This window comes from Coregonus clupeaformis, chromosome 8 (assembly GCF_020615455.1).
Source record: "Coregonus clupeaformis isolate EN_2021a chromosome 8, ASM2061545v1, whole genome shotgun sequence".
Lineage (NCBI taxonomy): Eukaryota > Metazoa > Chordata > Actinopteri > Salmoniformes > Salmonidae > Coregonus > Coregonus clupeaformis.
Window position 1 is genome coordinate 42,408,811 of NC_059199.1, and position 20,073 is coordinate 42,428,883.

The 20,073-nt window shown below is 42.0% G+C and overlaps 1 protein-coding gene across 2 annotated transcripts; it reads right to left on the minus strand.

The window, feature by feature from the left end:
- Nucleotides 1-608: 608 nt before the first annotated feature.
- On the minus strand, nt 609-12,525 carry LOC121572072 (regulation of nuclear pre-mRNA domain-containing protein 1A-like). Of its 2 annotated transcripts, none has more exons than XM_041883953.2 (7): nt 12,165-12,524; nt 9,530-9,659; nt 9,318-9,424; nt 8,674-8,768; nt 8,190-8,316; nt 3,463-3,638; nt 609-1,324 (listed from the first exon to the last, which is right to left on the minus strand). In XM_041883953.2, the coding sequence occupies exons 1-7, from the start codon at nt 12,313-12,315 to the stop codon at nt 1,169-1,171; spliced, it is 942 nt and encodes a 313-aa protein (XP_041739887.1). In that variant the 5' UTR covers nt 12,316-12,524; the 3' UTR covers nt 609-1,168. The 2 variants fall into 2 exon arrangements, with proteins under 2 accessions (XP_041739887.1, XP_045077958.1); XM_045222023.1 differs by lacking the exon at nt 609-1,324 and adding an exon at nt 3,003-3,120 and having other exon boundaries at nt 12,165-12,525.
- Between the last annotated feature and the right edge of the window lie 7,548 nt (nt 12,526-20,073).

Below are 20,073 nucleotides of genomic sequence, written 5' to 3' on the forward strand. Positions count from 1 at the left end.
ACAATGAACAATGCATGTTTTTGTTTTCTTAAGCGCTTTCTCAAAAAAACATATTCAAACTTGTTACTTTTACATTTTCCAACTTGTCCATTTCATTTTCAAGAAGATTTCACAATTAAATCTGGACAAAATAACTTTTCTGAACAGGCTTAATTATTTTAAGGCCATTAATATAGAACTTGAACAGTAACAATCCCTGCTATTAGTGAAGCCCCCGAGAGCAAGATCTAAGACCTAGTGAGCTGTGTCCACATAATGGGAATACGACTTATAGCAGTTATAAAAGAACGCAGAAAGATGATAATTGTTCATTATCAAAATACTGCAGCTGATTATAATTATACCACACTGAGGGGATGTATTCATTAGGACTACTGCATTATACAATTTCTGGTGCTATCTAAATTCACTATAAATACAAAAATAATATCACAACAATATCTTCCTGACCATTTTGAAGAGGTTGGGGTTAGGTGGATAGGGGAAACAGAAGAGGAATATCATGGGAACAGAGGAGGCTGGTGGGATGAGCTATAGGAGGACGGCTCATTGTAATGACTGGAATGGAATTAATGGAACAGTATCAAACACATGGAAACCACGTGTGACTCCGTTCCATTTATTCCATTCCAGCCATTACAATGAGCCTGTCCTCCTATAGCTCCGCCCACCAGCCTCCTCTGCATGGAAAGACTGTCAGTGAAAGCCAAGGGGGAATCACCAAACCAGTATATGTATTCAGAGGAAGAACAGAGGGGAAGAAAGAGAGTGCATTAGGTATGGAAAACATGGGTCATACCCTTCATTAAATAGCATTAGATGTGGACGCAAATTATATATACTATACCAATCAGAGTGATCTATTGTGAAGAGAATAGAAGGGAGATATACTGTACCAAAGGGAGGGTTACATGATGATGGGTAAGAGAGGTATTTGATAAACATGACTACATGGGGAAAGATTGGATGAGAGAACCTACGTCAAACAGTAGCGCAATGGCAAGAAGCATATGGCCAATGATAGGTTGGGAGATGCGTCAATCAAAGGTTACTAAGTGACTTCGATGTCCACTAAGTGAAGTGATGTCCACATGTTAAATGATAGGGCGAGAGATGTGTCAATCAGAGGGTGGGTGGTCGGTCAGGGATGGGAAGCACAGGTGAGCTGTCAGGCTGTGGGGTCATAAAGCTCGACGCCCAATGAGGGCAGGTGCAAATGTCCGCCGGTCACACTGGGGAGCACAGAAAGGTCTGGTAGGTTGCTGAGATGAGAACGTAGATCCTTCCGTACCTGGGTCACCCGCGCCAGCTTGCGCTTGTACTCCTGAAACAACAAGAATAGGTGTGAAGAATAATGTGACACTTTTTTTGTACAACATTATATTTGGAGTTGGATATGCTGTTCAATTGTTAGACATCTTCATCTTGGAGTTCACTGTAAACCTTGTAGCTAGTTGTGAACCTTGTAGCACAATGGTTAGGAAAGGGTGGATTTACAAAGGAACTTGGGCACATCATAGTAAACTGATGACATTCAATAATTTCTGTTTCATTGTGAAGCCCGATTTACTTTTATATAAGTGGCTAAAATAACATTTTTAATGAAAAAGTGAGTTGTGAGTAGTTTTATATTATTGGTGTGTGTGTTGGTATTTTGCTTATTTTTCATGAAAACCATCATCCTCACATCAGAATCAGAGGGATGGCAAGGTAAATATTTTTGAAAGACCTTTACTATAACCATTCTGTCATTAAAGTTGTGAGCTATGAAATCATTTCATTACATTTCAAGTGACAGAAATACTAGTGTTCGATCTATTCATTTATTTGCTACAGAGAAAAACAGAGGTGTTTCCTTAGCTCCTATTTTTAGGGCAGTATGACTAATCTAACTATTCAAAAAGGCTAAAAGCCTAATCAATAGTACAGTATAGGAGAAATTCAACCTTATAGGCAAGTCAAGGATATGCTAAGGCCTGTAACCAAGCCCCAGTTTGACAAACAACCCCTTAACTGAAATGTCGGACTCCCCTACGCTAGTATTTACCCAGTAATGTAATCGACCTCTATCCTCAATGTGGGAGAGTAAAACCACTCTGAACCCAGAACACAAGGTAAGCCAGAAAATAGCCAAACGCTAATAGCCCTGTCACTAGAAGGCATGTGTTTAGAACAGGGGGTGGACAACTCTAGTCCTGGGGAGCTGCAGAGTTCAGCTTTTTATTCCAGCCCAACTAACACACCTGATTAAACTAATTGTGGTCTAAATGATTAGGGAAGACTTATTACTAGGGACGATTTGGTGTGTTATTGCTGGGCGGAAACAAAAGCCTGCACATAATGCAGCCCTCCAGGACCAGAGCTGCCCACCTCTGGTTCAGGGGCTTGACAATTCAAATTGAGAAGAAACAAAAATAATATTTGCAGTCAAACTATGAATATAACTTACACTTGCTGAAAATACCTTCAATGGCATTTTAACTACCGCAGTATGAGTAAGAATAATATTCTTTTTAATGTTAGGTTCAGTTTATAAAACACTAGCCATCTCTGAATGCACTTCATTTCAAATAAATGGACAAATGTCACAGGGGCCTGTCTGTAATAACTCTTAACTGTGTGCATTGAGTTTCCAAATTATTGTAAGAGGCATAAGACATTTTACTCATATTGTACATTTGAGGCTACTGTTACGGAGTACAAATTTTAATAGCATTCAATTTTTCTGCTCTAGTTTTGTGTTATTTTGTTGAAGTCATGAAGTATCCGTTTATGAATCAAAACTGGGTTTTTAAAATGTGTTTTAGTTATAGAAAAAATATCTTATGTAATAACATAACAGGTGAAGTTTGATTGTTTTTATGCTTAATAGAATAGTGTTTAATGAAAATGTATTTAATATAATGACACTCAAAAGTAAAGTCAATAAATTGGACTGGAGTAATGCAATGCAACCCCCACCAGTACAAACACAAGTAGCATCAAATAACAGCACTCACAGATTCAGTTTTATTTTCTCTTTTATTTTTCTTTATTACAAGAGAGATTTGTTGAACTGCAGATACACTGCAGATACATAGACCAGAAGACTTGATCTTGCTCAGTTCCTGTGGGTAAAGGCTGGACAGTTAAGCATTCAGCAATTACAAAACAGTTTATTTTCTCCACAGTGTATTAGAAACCAATGGAAAGTGTGTAGTCATTTTGCAAGCAATGGAGTGAGATGTCATCTTTGCTAAAGCCTTCGGGCCTGTACTAACCATGGGGGAAATGGTGAGATGCAAAACATACCACTTGAAAGGGTGAAATGATACAGGACACAAGAGGAAAATACATGCTACAGAAACAGAAACACACAAAGAGTGAATGAAACAACATGCGAGACAGACGGATAGACACAATGAAGACGGAGGATGACAGAAAAGGATGTGTAGTGAAAAAAGGAAGGTGCTATTTACACACTTGTAGTTTCTGCTCGTTCTGGGCCAGGCCGTCCCTCTGGCTGTGTAGAAACAGGGTGAGCGTGCGCGTGAGCTGCCGCCGGTCGTCGATCTCCGCCGCCAAACGGCCGCTGAAGTCCGCCAACAGCATGCACGCCTCCTCCACCAGCCTGGACAGGCGCTCACCCTGCTCTTTATCTGAGACACACAGAGGAGGGGGAGAGAATGCTTTAACTTAAAATGGTTCATTGGGGCACATTTTTTTTATTTCACCTTTATTTAACCAGGTAAGCCAGTTGAGAACAAGTTCTCATTTACAACTGCGACCTGGCCAAGATAAAGCAAAGCAGTGCGATAAAAACAACAACACAGAGTTCAATGATGACAAATGATATCAAGCACTGATGTGTGTGTTTGTGTATATACACGTTTTACTATACTTGTGAGTACCAGAAGGCCTCACAAAAATAGCAAACCAACTAAAATTCAGAAGTGATGACATTTTGCCGGTCCTCACTTGTAAAAATGATATTTTAGGCTTAGGGGTTAAGGTTAGGGTAAGGTTTATGGGTTAGGGAAAATCAAGTATAGTAAGACATACTTGTGGGTGTGTGTCCAATGAGCATTGTTGGGTAAATTACATCCCCAACATAACAGCCCTTCGTCAGTTGTGGCTGACAGAGGTGGGACTTACAGTGAGGGGAAAAAAGTATTTGATCCCCTGCTGATTTTGTACGTTTGCCCACTGACAAATAAATGATCAGTCTATAACTTTAATGGTAGGTTTATTTGAACAGTGAGAGACAGAATTACAACAAAAAAATCCAGAAAAACGCATGTCAAAAATGTTATAAATCGATTTGCATTTTAATGAGGGAAATAAGTATTTGACCCCATCTCAATCAGAAAGGTTTCTGGCTCCCAGGTGTCTTTTATACAGGTAACGAGCTGAGATTAGGAGCACACTCTTAAAGGGAGTGCTCCTAATCTCAGCTTGTTACCTGTATAAAAGACACCTGTCCACAGAAGCAATCAATCAATCAGATTCCAAACTCTCCACCATGGCCAAGACCAAAGAGCTCTCCAAGGATGTCAGGGACAAGATTGTAGACCTACACAAGGCTGGAATGGGCTACAAGACCATCGCCAAGCAGCTTGGTGAGAGGGTGACAACAGTTGTTGCGATTATTCGCAAATGGAAGAAACACAAAATAACTGTCAATCTCCCTCGGCCTGGGGCTCCATGCAAGATCTCACCTCGTGGAGTTGCAATGATCATGAGAACGGTGAGCAATCAGCCCAGAACTACACAGGAGGATATTGTCATTGATCAAGGCAGCTGGGACCATAGTCACCAAGAAAACAATTGGTAACACACTACGCCGTGAAGGACTGAAATCCTGCAGCGCCCGCAAGGTCCCCCTGCTCAAGAAAGCACATATACAGGGCCGTCTGAAGTTTGCCAATGAACATCTGAATGATTCAGAGGAGAACTGGGTGAAAGTGTTGTGGTCAGATGAGACCAAAATCGAGCTCTTTGGCATCAACTCAACTCGCCGTGTTTGGAGGAGGAGGAATGCTGCCTATGACCCCAAGAACACCATCCCCACCGTCAAACATGGAGGTGGAAACATTATGCTTTTGGGGGTGTTTTTCTGCTAAGGGGACAGGACAACTTCACCGCATCAAAGGGACGATGGACGGGGCCATGTACCGTGAAATCTTGGGTGAGAACCTCCTTCCCTCAGCCAGGGCATTGAAAATGGGTCGTGGATGGGTATTCCAGCATGACAATGACCCAAAACACACGGCCAAGGCAACAAAGGAGTGTCTCAAGAAGAGGCACATTAAGGTCCTGGAGTGGCCTAGCCAGTCTCCAGACCTTAATTCCATAGACAATCTGTGAAGGGAGCTGAAGGTTCGAGTTGCCAAACGTCAGCCTCGAAACCTTAATGACTTGGAGAAGATCTGCAAAGAGGGGTGGAACAAAATCCCTCCTGAGATGTGTGCAAACCTGGTGGCTAACTACAAGAAACGTCTGACCTCTGTGATTGCCAACAAGGGTTTTGCCACCAAGTACTAAGTCATGTTTTGCAGAGGGGTCAAATACTTATTTCCCTCATTAAAATGCAAATCAATTTATAAAATTTTTGACATGCGTTTTTCTGGATTTTGTTGTTGTTATTCTGTCTCTCACTGTTCAAATAAACCTACCATTAAAATTATAGACTGATCATTTCTTTGTCAGTGGGCAAACGTACAAAATCAGCAGGGGATCAAATACTTTTTTCCGTCACTGTATCATGTGGTTGAGAGATTTGCTAATTGTAGGGCCAACTAATATACAATGGGCTCTATTTTCGGCTGGCGTTAAGGCGGCGCTAGTGTTAAAACGCACGTTATTTTGCCATTTCGTTATGTAAAAACTGGCATTTTCCTTCCCTAACGCCAGGTTCAGCAATTTACCTGTCTTATATCAGCTCGCTTGTGCTCAGATGGGAGGGGTGGAAATATTTGAGGTGTGTCCTTAAAAAGATGATCCAAAGTGCTATTTTCAGGCAGCGCTGATAGGGATATTTAAGGACAACCAAAAGCTGGTTTTAGCGGTAATGCAGTTGGTTATGGCATTAATTTTGACAGCGGAAACGCAGCCTATCCAGCTATGATGCACACTGCCCATATGCGCATGGAACAAGAGTAGCTTAATGTGATTTTGGTGCCTTTATGTTTCCCATTTCACTTTATTTAACCAAGCATAGCCTCCCCTTCTCACAATGAAGGCTTTTTTTTGTCCTGCCCAATGCAATCGCGAAGTAGTCAAGACTGTTGATAAAGGGTTTGGCTCCTGAGACCGCTTGGAAATACATCTTAAATCACCAAAGCTTTATTCAAATATAACATTTGAGAGGAGTAAAACAGTGATCTGACACTCCCTTTTTATCTATGCATTGTAGGCAGGCCCACATTATTTTAGCCATGCAGGTCCCGTTTTGGAAGTGCGTAAAACCCCCTCCAGGCTATGTGTCCATGCCATCATGAAACGAGAACCTCTGTGAATACCGGTGAACCTTGTATTTAGAAGTTATCTGTAACCTGCAACAATGGCTTGTTTTCGGTTTCATATGTTCAAAACCCAAGCCCTCCCTTAGGCCTCCTATAACGAAGGCTGGTTCAACAGCAAGCCCTCCCTTAGGCCTCCTATAACGAAGGCTGGTTCAACAGCAATGCCTGTATTTTTTATCCTAGAGATTTTATGATATCATTACATTTTACATTTTCACTGTTGTTGTAAAACATTTTTTACTGATTGCTTGTATTTTTTGGTAAACTTTTATTACAATCTTATTAGAACGATTCACCAGGTTTTATGGTTACAACGTCCATGGCGCGCATGCAACTTCTGGAGATGTGAGAATGTGATCTGATCTGTAAGATGGTTCCAATGATGTTCATAAAACATAGGTCTATTTGGGAGCAGTAGAACGGTGAGAGGACATTCTCCCTTTCTATTTATATTGGATCTTTGTCCAGCTACTGTGAAAAAGTTTGGATGTGCGTTGTTTCAATAATATATGCCCACGGGGAGAAATGATGGTGCCTGTAAGAGTGACATAGCCTATTTAAAACAAGTTGTTTTGTTTAGAACTTGATTATAATTATTTGTTCTCTTTTTAGGCCTTATCAATAATGAATTTAATCTTGCTTTTTTTACAATGTTTGGCATGTCCATGCTCAGCCATAATGCAATTTACAGTAGGCCTAGCCCCTATACAAGTGTGAATGCTATTGAAGCCATGCAATTACTTAGAACAATGTGGACTGCAAATGGCTTCAAGTTAACTATTTTGCCAAGATAGGTCTACATTATGTTATTTCGTTTCTGTAAGCCATTTAGCAAACTATAACGGACTAACATTGGAATTGGAGTTGATTCCAAGGCAATATATAAAAGACCGTAAATACACAACTTGAAGCAACCACATATTTAGCAATGGAGCACATTCTGATTGGCCAGTGAGGGGCCAAGCCTCGACACACCCACAACGTGTTTATTCATCAAAATCCAGCCCTTTTGTGCCAACGCCAGTAAGTGTACAGATAATTGTAAGTGAAAATAGCAAAAATATTTCTGACACACCCCTGAACCTATAGCGCTACCGCCTGCACTTAGATTAACCATCGCGTTAGGTTTGTTAAAATAGAGCCCAATATGTTTAACACATTACACTGCACCTATCCTGTGAATGTGACAATAAACCCGATGTAGGGTTTGTTTCACTGTTTAACTGACTGTAAGTAGTGTTTCTATGTAGCATGGTATCTCGGTTGTTGTTTTTCCAGAGGACAGCACTAACACGGTCCGTTCACTTCCAGAAACTAGGCTACACACAGCTGGGTCAACTGCAGGGGTCAGCATCCTGTACCCCCCCACCCCTTCCAACAACAGCATTCTCCCGAGTGGCGCAGAGGTCTAAGGCACTGCATCTCAGTGTTTGAGGCGTCACTACAGACCCCCTGGTTCGATTCCAGGCTGTATCACAACCGGCCGTGATTGGGAGTCCCATAGGGCGGCGCACAATTGGCCCAGCGTTGTCCGGGTTTGGCCGGTGTAGGTCGTCATCGGAAATAAGAATTTGTTCTTAACTGACTTGCCTAGTTAAATAAAGGTAAAATGAAATGAAAATGATCTGGAGCATGGCTGACTGTAGCTAATGGTAGTGTGGGATAGAGGTGTGTGCCAGGGCCTACCCGTGATCCTGTGCAGCAGAGATGTGTCCTGCACCTCAGCAGGCAAGGAGGAGATTCGCTGGCGCAGTGCCGAGTCCCCAGAGGCTGCATTCTCCAGCTCCTGCAGGGCCCGGATTAACTCTGCCGTCTGCCGAGGAAGGAAGGGGCAGGTAGAGGAGAGGTAGAAAAAGAGGGAAGATGGGGAGAGGAGAGACGGGGAGCACGGTGTGAAGAAAAGGCAGGACAGGAAAATGGAGAGGAAAAGGAGAAGGAAGAAATTACAGCGACAGGGGGATAAAGGAGGAGAGTCCCACATTGCAGTCAGAAAGTAGACCAAACCTCTAAAACAAAGAACTAACAAAGCAATGTCTTAACAAAGCCATGTGGATACAAGAACTATTCAGTTAGGTGGGATACTAAGAGGTAAATGCAACGAAAAATAACCTGTTTGGTCAAATTAATCTAGCTATTACACCCCCCTGTGAGGTGTTGGGTTGGCCTGTACCTGTGGGGGCTCTGCGGGGGAGCTTTGGGAGGCCAAGTCCAGGTCTTCCAGTTGAATCTCCTCATACGGCCTCTTCTTGGCCTTCTTCTCTCCCACTGTGGAACATATATACAGGGTGAGCGATCATGGGAACAGAGAGAGATGGAAAGAAGATGGCACAATACTATTTCACATCCTTTATTGACACTCACTTATGTGAAGTAATGACTAGGGAATGTCAATACCTCCTTTCAAGCATACTATGTTTTCAGATCAGAGTAGATGGAGAGAAAGCACTATGTTTTCAGATCGGAGGACATGGAGAGAAAGGACTGTTTTCAGATCAGAGTAGATGGAGAGAAAGGACCATGTTTTCAGATCAGAGTAGATGGAGGACATGGAGAGAAAGCACCATGTTTTCAGATCAGAGTAGATGGAGGACATGGAGAGAAAGCACCGTGTTTTCAGATCAGAGTAGATGGAGGACATGGAGAGAAAGCACCGTGTTTTCAGATCAGAGTAGATGGAGGACATGGAGAGAAAGCACCATGTTTTCAGATCAGAGTAGATGGAGGACATGGAGAGAAAGCACCATGTTTTCAGACGAGGAAGCCACTTAGAGGGGTGAAACAAACCAGAGGTGTCTTGGTTAGGAGGGTACTTACGCAGGACGCGTGAGAGCTGGTCCAGCAGGTTGTTTTCATACACAGCTCTCTCCTGCCAGATGGACAGAACCCGGCCCAGCTGTTTCTTACAGCCGTCCTCTCCTTCCCTGCACGTACACACACATCTAATTACCATCAACAGGCTCATGCCCCAATTACTACTGTAGGGAAAACAGTGGGAGACAGATTTGACTGTGCATCTCACCCCTCACCTGGACACATGTTTGAAGGCATCAACAATGACAGGAGCAAAGTCCTGGGTGAACTCGGGTCCTTTCTTCTTGCTGTTCTGGATGACGTCGTTGGCGAGGTAGAGGAAGGTGAGCTTCCTGGATACCTTGGCTGCAGACAGAGATCAGTCAACTGTGGGAAACTGATTCAGAGCAGAGTTAAACTACACAAAGCCTAGCAACACAGGCAAGTGTCAACAAATACATCTGCTGAGCTTCACCTCAGGATACCTTTCTTGACACTCAGACAGACTACACAAAATTAACTTAGAGCCCACTTAGGCCTTAACATGCCAACACTGGCTGACTATAAGAGCAGAAAAGTATGACGCTGCATAATATAGCCTAATCTACATAGCCCACACATTATAATGCAGTTGATAAACAGGTGGTGTTATATAGCTCTATGGTATGAGGAAGATCTGTCTCTAGGAGGATGGGGGTTATTCTTGCTCCAAGGCTAAGAAAATAAACGCAAAGCTGGACATGCCTCTTCCTGGTTCATGTATTGAGAGAGCAAATCAGCCCCAAGTGACACGACTGGGCCCATCTCCCCAAGCCACTGCCCTGTACACACACACACACACACTCACTCACTCACCATGGTGACAAGGAGCCCTTATGAAAAAGAGGACATTTTAGGAACTGCACACCACTTATCTAATTTAAACCCCAGCTCCATTAATGTGCAAGAGTCTAGAAAGAGGGCCTAGATGCATCCTTTGCAATGGCTCACAGCTTTGATCTACCGACACTGAACTGTGAATTGTCGGCATTGGAGATTTAGACAATCACTGACTGTACACAGCACAAAATCAGACTTCATAGCTGTTCATAAGGACTTGAAGCCAGAGACAGCCCTTTTTGTGATTTGTGGTTAGTGAGCATCAAACACCAAGCACAGTGATGACAAAGAAACAGGAAATAAGAAACCTAGAAAATGAGACCACAACTCTAACCACGAGTCGGCTACAGAGAACCCTCTGAGGCAGAGAAATTAGAAGACATCCAATGCTATTCCCAGTCCACAGAAAAGAGTCAGCAGCTCCCAAAATACAGAGGTCCAACTGGGATATCATTAGGCTCTGTTACCCAAAGGAAAACCGAGAGCGTGCATCAAAATACCACTCCTAACCAACTAGCTAGCACACAAGCTCAGACCTCATACATTTATATCTATGCAGTAGGCTAGATAAGATAGGTTAATGTCATCCACAACAGATGGGGTTTTAAAAACCTTATTTGACCAGGTAAATTGATTTTACTAGGTAAGATTTATGCCAATGCAGATTGTCTTCTTCCCTAGTACATTTTAAGCATTATGTTTGAAATGAAACACTCAACATCTGTGAACTGATCACCAATTTCACATGGCAAAACACCACAAATGACCTGAACCCAATCAACAACAAAAACTTGAAAGCCACCCTGCACCTTTCTATAAGTGAATTTGGCAGTCATAACAGGTTCCCAAAGGTATTCACACATTGAGACCTTGTGGCAGTGTAGTCTGAGAAATCCTTAGATACAAAGGTCATATTTGTGTTTCTAGGTCTTCATTTTATTGTGAACTTTTATTGGCAAAGCAGGGAATGTAGGCCTAGATGAGTCAAATAGGTAGGCTAATGTCGGTCTGTCACCCTATTTTGCAGACAACATTTCACAAATATAGCCCATCCCTCATGTGCAGTGATGCAGAGAAGTTCGTGGATAGGCACTTTTTGAGCAGGTGCATGCAGCACATATAACCTAACTACATGTGTAAACGTTGATGGGCAGCAATGCTGACCCTTGGTCACATGTGGGTTAGCTACCTTACCCTGCTTTTAAATGGAACAATTTAGTAGGAAATGTCTGACAGTGAAGTATGGTCCCAATGCGAGGGGCTCTTTAGCTGTAACAAGATTGCCTGGTTTTAGGACTCAAATGACTAACTAGTAGCTATTGCAATCTCATTCACTATCTGAGCAATCACTCCAATGACGTAACTTTATTGAGATACAAATTAGCTAGGCATCCAACTAAATGTAAACTTTAGAAGGACTAGACTTGTGAGGTAACGTAGCTAGGTTGCAGCTGAGTGGCCTGAATGGGGCCTCGTGTCAGTCTAGTTAACCATACAAGCAAGACCTTAACAGGGGGATTGTTAACCTCTACGCTTGATTGTGGACATGCCTCCACCGTGTGACGATGACTACCCCACCCTGGCACTGTTGAGAGAGGAGAGAGCTAGCTAGCTAACAAACTAAAGTTAAGTTAAATAGCTAGATAGTAAGCATTAATAACTACACGATTAGCAAAAAAGTTTAGCCACAAAGCCATCTAGCTACAGTTACTGGCGGTTCAATACTTTACTAACAAACTGACGTCATTTAGATTAGAGAAAAGTTAATGACATAGCTAGCTAGTAGCTAACATTAGTTGGTTGGGATGTGGTCTAATGAAAGCGCTGGCTAGCTACACAGTAACCTTTGCAAGTAAACAAACATAAAATGTTATCTAACGTTAGCTAGTTAGCTACACTTAGATTGTGTACGTTAATCATTCATAGCTAACTGAACAAAACTTGGAGATACATGTTAATATTGATTAATATATTTTAGCTAGCTAACATTACCTTTTTTCAATTCGTTGAACCAAACGTTGACGATGGTCTTCGAGTGTTTTCTATGATGTATAAGCCACAGTGACAGAGTCTGGACACTTTGTTGGGAATTGCTAAGCTCCGATAATTTCTTCTCCAAAGCTGCCTCTGAAAAGGCCGACATGTCAACGATAATGTCAAATAATGAGAAAATCGTTTTATACCAGATATTGGATGCTAGCTAGATCATACAGCTAACGTTAGCAATCTACCTAGCTGGCTGTGTTGTGCAAAAGCTGCCGCCCTGTGTCTACAGACGGACGCGGGGTCAGTTGTCGCTGTTCAGAGCGAGAGGTATCTAACATATACACCAGGGTTGCCAGGTCTAGGTAAAATGTGGTCTAGCTAAACTTTATTTACTAACGACCTCTGAAAACCATCCCACAAGGCATTGCAACTTTTTTCGCAGCAAGAGAAGAGTAGCCACATTTATCCAATAAACCCTTCTCCCATAATGTTATCAAGCAAATTAAGAAGGAATATCGAAGTCATTTTTAACAACCTAGGCTATGAAGCAAAATTCTGTTTTCCATCAAAATAATAATTCTTGCGAGTTTAAGAATGTCGCAAGAGAAAAGATAAATCCTTACTAAACTCTCCAGATCATTTTCCATCGATCACTGTTGATTTAATTTGTTTTGACTGCTATGATTAAGCAATAATGCCCGAGGAGGTGTGGTATATGGCCAATATACCACGGCTAAGGGCTGTTCTTAGCACATAGCCCTTAGCCATGGTATATTGGCCATATACAGTGCATTCGGAAAGTATTCAGACCAGTTGACTTTTTCCACATTTTGTTACATTACAGCCTTATTCTAAAATGAATTAAATCGTTTTTTTCCCCTTCATCAATCTACACACAATACCCCATAATTACAAAGCAAAAACAGGTTTTTAGACATTTTAGAAAATTTAGAAAATAAAAAAACCGGAAATATCACATTTCCATAAGTCTTCAGACGCTTTACTCAGTACTTTGTTGAAGCACCTTTGGCAGCGATTACAAGTCTTCTTGGGTATGACGCTACAAGCTTGGCACACCTGCATTTGGGGAGTTTCTCCCATTCTTCTCTGCAGATCCTCTCAAGCTCTGTCAGGTTGGATGGGGAGCGTCACTCCACAGCGATTTTCAGATCTCTCCAGGAATGTTAGATCGGGTTCAAGTCCAGGCTCTGGCTGGGCCACTCAAAGACATTCAGAGACTTGTCCCGAAGCCACTCCTGCGTTGTCTTGGCTGTGTGCTTAGGGCCGTTGTCCTGTTGGAAGGTGAACCTTTGCTCCAGTCTGAGGTCCTGAGCACTCTGGAGCAGGTTTTTATCAAGAATCTCTCTGTACTTTGCACCCTTCATCTTTCCTTCAATCCTGACTAGTCTCCCAGTCCCTGCCGCTGAAAAACATCCCCACAGCATGATGCTGCCACCACCATGCTTCACCGTAGGGATGGTGCCAGGTTTCCTCCAAACATGACGCTTGGCATTCAGGCCAAAGAGTTCAATTTTGGTTTCATCAGACCAGAGAATCTGGTTTCTCATGGTCTGAGAGTCCTTTAGGTGCCTTTTGACAAACTCCAAGCGGGCTGTCATGTGCCTTTTACTGAGGAGTGGCTTACGTCTGGCCACTCTACCATAAAGGCCTGATTGGTGGAGTGCTGCAAAGATGGTTGTCCTTCTGGAAGGTTCTCCCATCTCCATAGAGGAACTCTGGAGCTCTGTCAGAGTGACCATCGGGTTCCCCGATTGCTCAGTTTAGCTGCGCGGCCAGCTCTAGGAAGAGTCTTGGTGGTTCCAAACTTCTTCCATTTAAGAATGATGGAGGCCACTATGTTCTTGGGGACCTTCAATGCTGCAGAAATTTTTTTGGCACCCTTCCCCAAATCTGTGCCTCAACACAATGCTGTCTCGGAGCTCTACGGACAATTTCTTTGACCTCATGGCTTGGTTTTTGCTCTGCCATGCACTGTCAACTGTGGGAACTTACATAGACAGGCGTGTGCCTTTCCAAATCATGTCCAATCAATTGAATTTACCACAGGTGGATTCCAATCAAGTTGTAGAAACATCTCAAGGATGATCAATGGAAACAGGATGCACCTGAGCTCAATTTCGAGTCTCATCGCAAAGGGTCTGAATACTTATGTAAATAAGGTATTTCTGTTTTTTATTTTAAATACATTTGCAAAAATTTCTAAAAACCTTTTTTCACTTTGACATTATGGGTTATTGTGTGTAGATTGATGAGGAAAATAATTATTTAATCCATTTTAGAATAAGGCTGTAACGTAACAAAATGTGGAAAAAGGGAAGGGGTCTGAATACTTTCCGAATGCACTCTACCACAAACCCCCGAGGTGCCTTATTGCTATTATAAACTGGTTACCAACGTAATTAGAACAGTACAAATTATTTTTTTGTCATTCTGTGGTACACGGTCTGATATACAATGGCTTTCAACCAATCAGCATTCAGCATTCAGGGCTCAAAGGCACCTTGGGGTTTGTGATATATAGCCAATATACCAAGGCTAAGGGCTGTGTACTTAGCACTCTGCGTTGCGTTGTACATAAGAACAGCCCTTAGCCATAGTATATTGGCCATATACCACACCCCTCGGGCCTTATTGCTTAAATAAATCCTGTTTGCACATGTGCATAACTATAGATAAATCCGACAGGATGGTTTGAGTGATGAAAGTTGGACATTGGATCTCGAAATCTCTGTGCAAGAAACACTTGGATGAACTTCAAAAAACTAATGTTAGTCTATTTTCTGGCAATTGTGCCATTATTATGTGCCAGATGTTAAGACTACAAACCGTTATCAATGGCCTATTTGCGAGATTGACTTTTTATTTCAATAGGCATAGGCTACTGACTAAAATCTGGGTTTATAATTGCAATTCAACTTTGCCATGGTTTGCTGAGCTAGATGCAGGTAGCCTATAGCCCCTGATATGCCAACATCTCATTTCAGGGAAAAGTTCACAATTGTTGATGATCACAAGTTTACTGGAGAACGGAGACCAAGTAGAGACTTTCGGACAAGGTGGATAATTGTATAATATAAGGCAGTTTATTCAGAGGTAAAGATATCTGTAAATCGCGTGCACGGACCCGTTCGTCAACCTCGTAGGGAGATATCTGAGAGCGAGCCCCTAAACATTGTGTGCTGACATTTTATACAATAAAATAAAGTAGGTTGATTCTAGTAGTTCTGATCTTCTGATTGGTCCTGATGAGTTGGTCGAGGTCACCTCCATTGCATTGGCTCTGAGTCGGGTTCTCTGTCTTCAGATGTTCAGCCTAAGAGAAGGGGGTTTTTGTGTGTGTGTGTGCTTAACAATGATGATGTGTGTGTGTGTGTGTGTGCGTGTGTGTATGTGTGTGTGTGTGTGTGTGTGTGTGTGTGTGTGTGTGTGTGTGTATGTTTAACAATGATGATGTGTGTGTGTGTGTGCGTGTGTGTATGTGTGTGTGTGTGTGTGTGTGTGTATGTGTGTGTATGTTTAACAATGATGATGTGTGTGTGTGTGTGTGTGTGTATATGTGTGTGTGTGTGTGGGGGTGTGTGTGTGTATGTCCTCAGAGCAAGAAGTCGTGAGTTGGGAGAACTGAGAGACCTATGGCGTGGGTGTTGTCCATAGCCACCTGCTGATAAGGCCGACAAGATAGAAGTCTTTGTGCATTGTATTAAATACAAAGGCCCAACACAAGATGGGTCATGCACAAGATTTTAGTCAGACCAAGCTATAACATTATATATTTACTACGACAAATCCCTCTCTTCACGTCTCCCCAGAGACGTGACCAAGTAACAGTAAAGAAGGAAAACTTAAGACGTGACACAAGCTAACAGTGTAATTGGCAAAATAGGGAAAACTTTATCAGAAGATAAAGTTTTGATTCCCCCTCCTCACGTCTCACAAGAGACGTGACATAAAGCTGAAATGCTGCAATTTGGCAAAATAGGGAAAACTTTATCAGAAGATAAAGTTTTAATTCCCCCCTCTTCACGTCTCACAAGAGACGTGACAAAAGCTTAAATGCTGCAATTGGCAAAATAGGGAAAACTTTATCAGAAGATAAAGTTTTAATTCCCTCTTCACGTCTCACAAGAGACGTGACAAAAGCTTAAATGCTGCAATTGGCAAAATAGGGAAAACTTTATCAGAAGATAAAGTTTTACATTCCCCTCTTCACGTCTCACAAGAGACGTGACAAAAAGCTTAAATGCTATTCATCATCCAGATATCCTTGGTCAGCATCGTCAATAGCAAGCAAAGGAAACATCTGACCGTTATCTGCAGGATGTGGATCAATAGCGGTGGTTATAATCCTGGTTGTCAGCGTCCGTATGCATGGAATGCAACAGCATCCACAAAGCACTAGAATTGCAGCAAAATTGAGATGGATACAAGTATAGAAGAAACAAGCGTTTTATATTTACCAAACGCATCCATCCAAGAGTCCCACATTGAAGTGTCCACCCCTGAGTGGCTCTTCATCTTACCATTAAGAGTTCGTAACCCTTCCAGGGCAATTATCAAACTGCCATCTGTGGCTGTATTGTTGGGAATAAAGGTACAACATTGTTCACCAAACATAGCACATACTCCTCCTTTTTCAGCCAGGAGCATGTCGACAGCAATACGATTTTGGAAAGCCATGAGAGAGGTTGCAGCCAACTGGCCATGCACCGCCTCAAAACCTTGTTGTGTCCAATTGCCTAATTTTAACATTAATGTATGCAGTTAATTCTATCTACGTTTTTATTAATAGTACAACAGTCAGCACCCAAAAGGACGAGCCCCCAAAAACTGTACTCCATGTACCCATGTTCAAGGACAGTTTCACAGACAACAAAGAGAGAGTGTTCTTATCAGCCTGTTATGTGAAACAATCCATATCAGTACAGTGCTCCTCATTAATGCATTCCTTCCAAGCTATTCATCACATACAGATCCAAAAAATAAAACCCAACAATTTTATGGTGTCACTCTAAACAGAGTATAATCACCCTTAAGAATAACAGGATATGGAAATTAAATCACAACATTTAATGTTAATAGAAAATAAAAAGAATAATTTTAACCCTCTATTCCTCCCCTACACCTAACATGTACTGAGTTGGCTACCAGCCACCCAGGAATCCTTTACCTTCACATCAGGAAGAATAAACAATCACAGTGGTTAGTAAAAACGTAAGGTAATAAATGAGCAAGAACTGAAAATAAATGCGTGTATGTATTTTACTAGGCAAAACATGGATCATCCAGCTTGGTCTCAGAGTCAGTAGCAGAGTCACCTGCATCATCCTGGGCCGGTAACAACAGCATCATACCTGACGCCTGCACCACTCCTACCACTGACCTCCTGAGACAAGGGACGATGCAAGCAGCACAACACATTAACAGCAAAAACACAATTACTAGGGTCAGAAATCCAGTAACCACCATAGAAGAGTACTCACCAAACCAGTCACTCAGCCAGGAAATAAGGCAACATCCACAAAGAACAAGTATACCCATAGAGGCCATAACTTCACCCAGAATAGTCACAACAATAGTTTTCCATTTACCAAATACGTTATCAAACCAACCGTTTATGGAGCTATCAATACCAGAGTTCTCAACCAGTTCGTTCGCCAGCGTGGTGATGGTCACTCAAGCGCTTTGGTCACGGGGCCCGTCCGGTGCTATATTGTTGGAGATGAAAGTACAGCACATATATCCAAACAGAACACAAACCCGTCCCGCTCAGCCAAAAGCATATCTAAAGCTATTCTATTCTGCCATGTCATTAAGCTAGTTGCCGCTGTCTGCTCAGCTAATCCCTTTATTGCATCACGAGTGTGGTTAATAAATCTTTTGCTGGTTATATTAAATATAATTTATCCAATCTACATTTTTATTAATTGTTTGACCACCAGAAAATACTTGATTCAAACCCAGCTGCGATCTGATTGTGGATCCCATCAATATATATCCTTTCATCAAAGGATCCCGGGAGGAGGTCCTACTTTCTATGTGACAACTCACCAATCTCTGACACGTTTGATTGTTTGCGTATGTAGGTGAGTTCACAATCAGTTATCACCACACATCCATCAGATGTCAGCACGGGCCTGGTTTTGGCTCCTATAATCCTCTTGCTGCAACAAAGAGGAGAGATTTAGTCATGGTCTCTTTAGGTGTGACATTCTCTGTGTGGGAGCAGGAGCTAAGATGCCCTACCCTGTATCCTATCCTTACTAGTCCTAGAAAAACAATAATAAGAATCCCCTGTGACTTCAAACTGAGGCAACCCAGGTCGGGATGACTTTGTTATCGGGGGAAACAGATAGTGCAAGTTACCATAAGACTCTTTCACCACATTCCCAGGTGGCTTGCATGGAGGAAAAACCTGACAGAGAGTTAAAGCCTGTCAAGGGGAACGGAGTAGTTGTTATCCCTGGTTTGGCTGTCCTACAGGCAAAACAGTCCTCTTTAGACATAGTTTTTTTCCCGTATACTGAATCCATTCCAACCACAGGTTAAGATTTCTATACCCCGTTTCCACCTGTACTACTTCCTCCAGGTCCATAGTTTTGCACTATCTTTATCACAGCCCCGGTCTCACTACCTCCCTCAGAGAGGTTTACTCTAGAATTTCCCCTTTCCCTACGTCTAGCTGTCTCCTATGCCTTTTCAACTTGTGTTAGGTTAACTACCACTTCTGGCTGAAACAGGAGGGTCCGTGTGTGTTAGGAATATGGCCCCCACAATCAGACAGCTACCTACCGTCGGGAGACCTGTGAATCCCCACCCTTGCCCTGAGAACATGTCAGATGCCAGAGGCCAACCCATTGCTTTACCTTCTACTCGAACTCACACAGGGATGATCAGACAGGGTAAGGGAATCTTCGTTAAGGAGGCAACCCCCGAACCATAGTGGTGATCGGATCTTTCTCCTAACTCTGTGTTTGTTCGTCAGGTGTAGCTGGTTTTGTACAGTGTGTGACATGCACCCAGATGGATCTCTCAGCTATTCTGCTGGCAAAGGCAGTACTTGGTAGGGCCCTTCCCGCCAGGCCTGATTCAGTCTCCTGGTTAGATAGAGTGGGTCACCTTCTCCTTTAGTTCACCTGTGGGGCACAAAACCTCTGACATACAGGTGTGGTTAATAAACTATCATACATGTTTGTTTGTTTTTTTAAGTATTTTGTCCTCTCCTTCGTATATATTTAATAAAGTATTTTGTCCTCTCCTTCGTATATATTTAATATTTAATCCAACCATCCCCCTCTTTGACACATGATTTGGCCATGTGTCAATATTACCACCTACCTAAACAATCACTTTAGTTAATATTGGTATTTCATTATCCAATTGCCATTCCTCCACTCTCTCTTCTGTTATTTATGGTTCAAATCAAATATATTATTACCAAATTATAATCTTCTTCACAATTTTCACAGTACTATAAATTACCCTCAACTTAGTAAAATAAACTATCTTAAAGTCTTCCTCTCATGCCTTTAGAATGTACTAGTGTGGATGATTAATTAACACCAGAATGTTAAAACAGAGTTCAGAGGCCATTGAAATCATTTAACGAACTGTTTAATCCCATAGTATACTAAACAATTACCATTATTCTAAATATTTCATAAATGTTAGTTATCCCAAGTGTTCATTAAGTCCTCATGACATTCATTCTCATAAGAAATCATATATACCCCAAACTCAGCCAAAACCTAAAAAATCCATAAAATTCACTGTGTGCACCTTTAAGACCTATAACCCTTGACCTGCTGAAAACCCCCAAAATTGAAACAAGGCTTTATAAACATCATACTAGGTGTGTTGTTTTTTATTTGAAAACCCAATTTGAAAAACAACCACA

Excerpts from the sequence above, each read along its gene's own strand:
- LOC121572072 (XM_041883953.2), bottom strand. The coding sequence starts at position 12,315 with ATGTCGGCCTTTTCAGAGGCAGCTTTGGAGAAGAAATTATCGGAGCTT. Across the intron at positions 8,317-8,673 it reads CCCCCGCAGAGCCCCCACAG|ACGGCAGAGTTAATCCGGGC; the intron begins GTACAGGCCAAC and ends CTTCCTCGGCAG. Across the intron at positions 1,325-3,462 it reads AGAACGAGCAGAAACTACAA|GAGTACAAGCGCAAGCTGGC; the intron begins GTGTGTAAATAG and ends TTGTTGTTTCAG.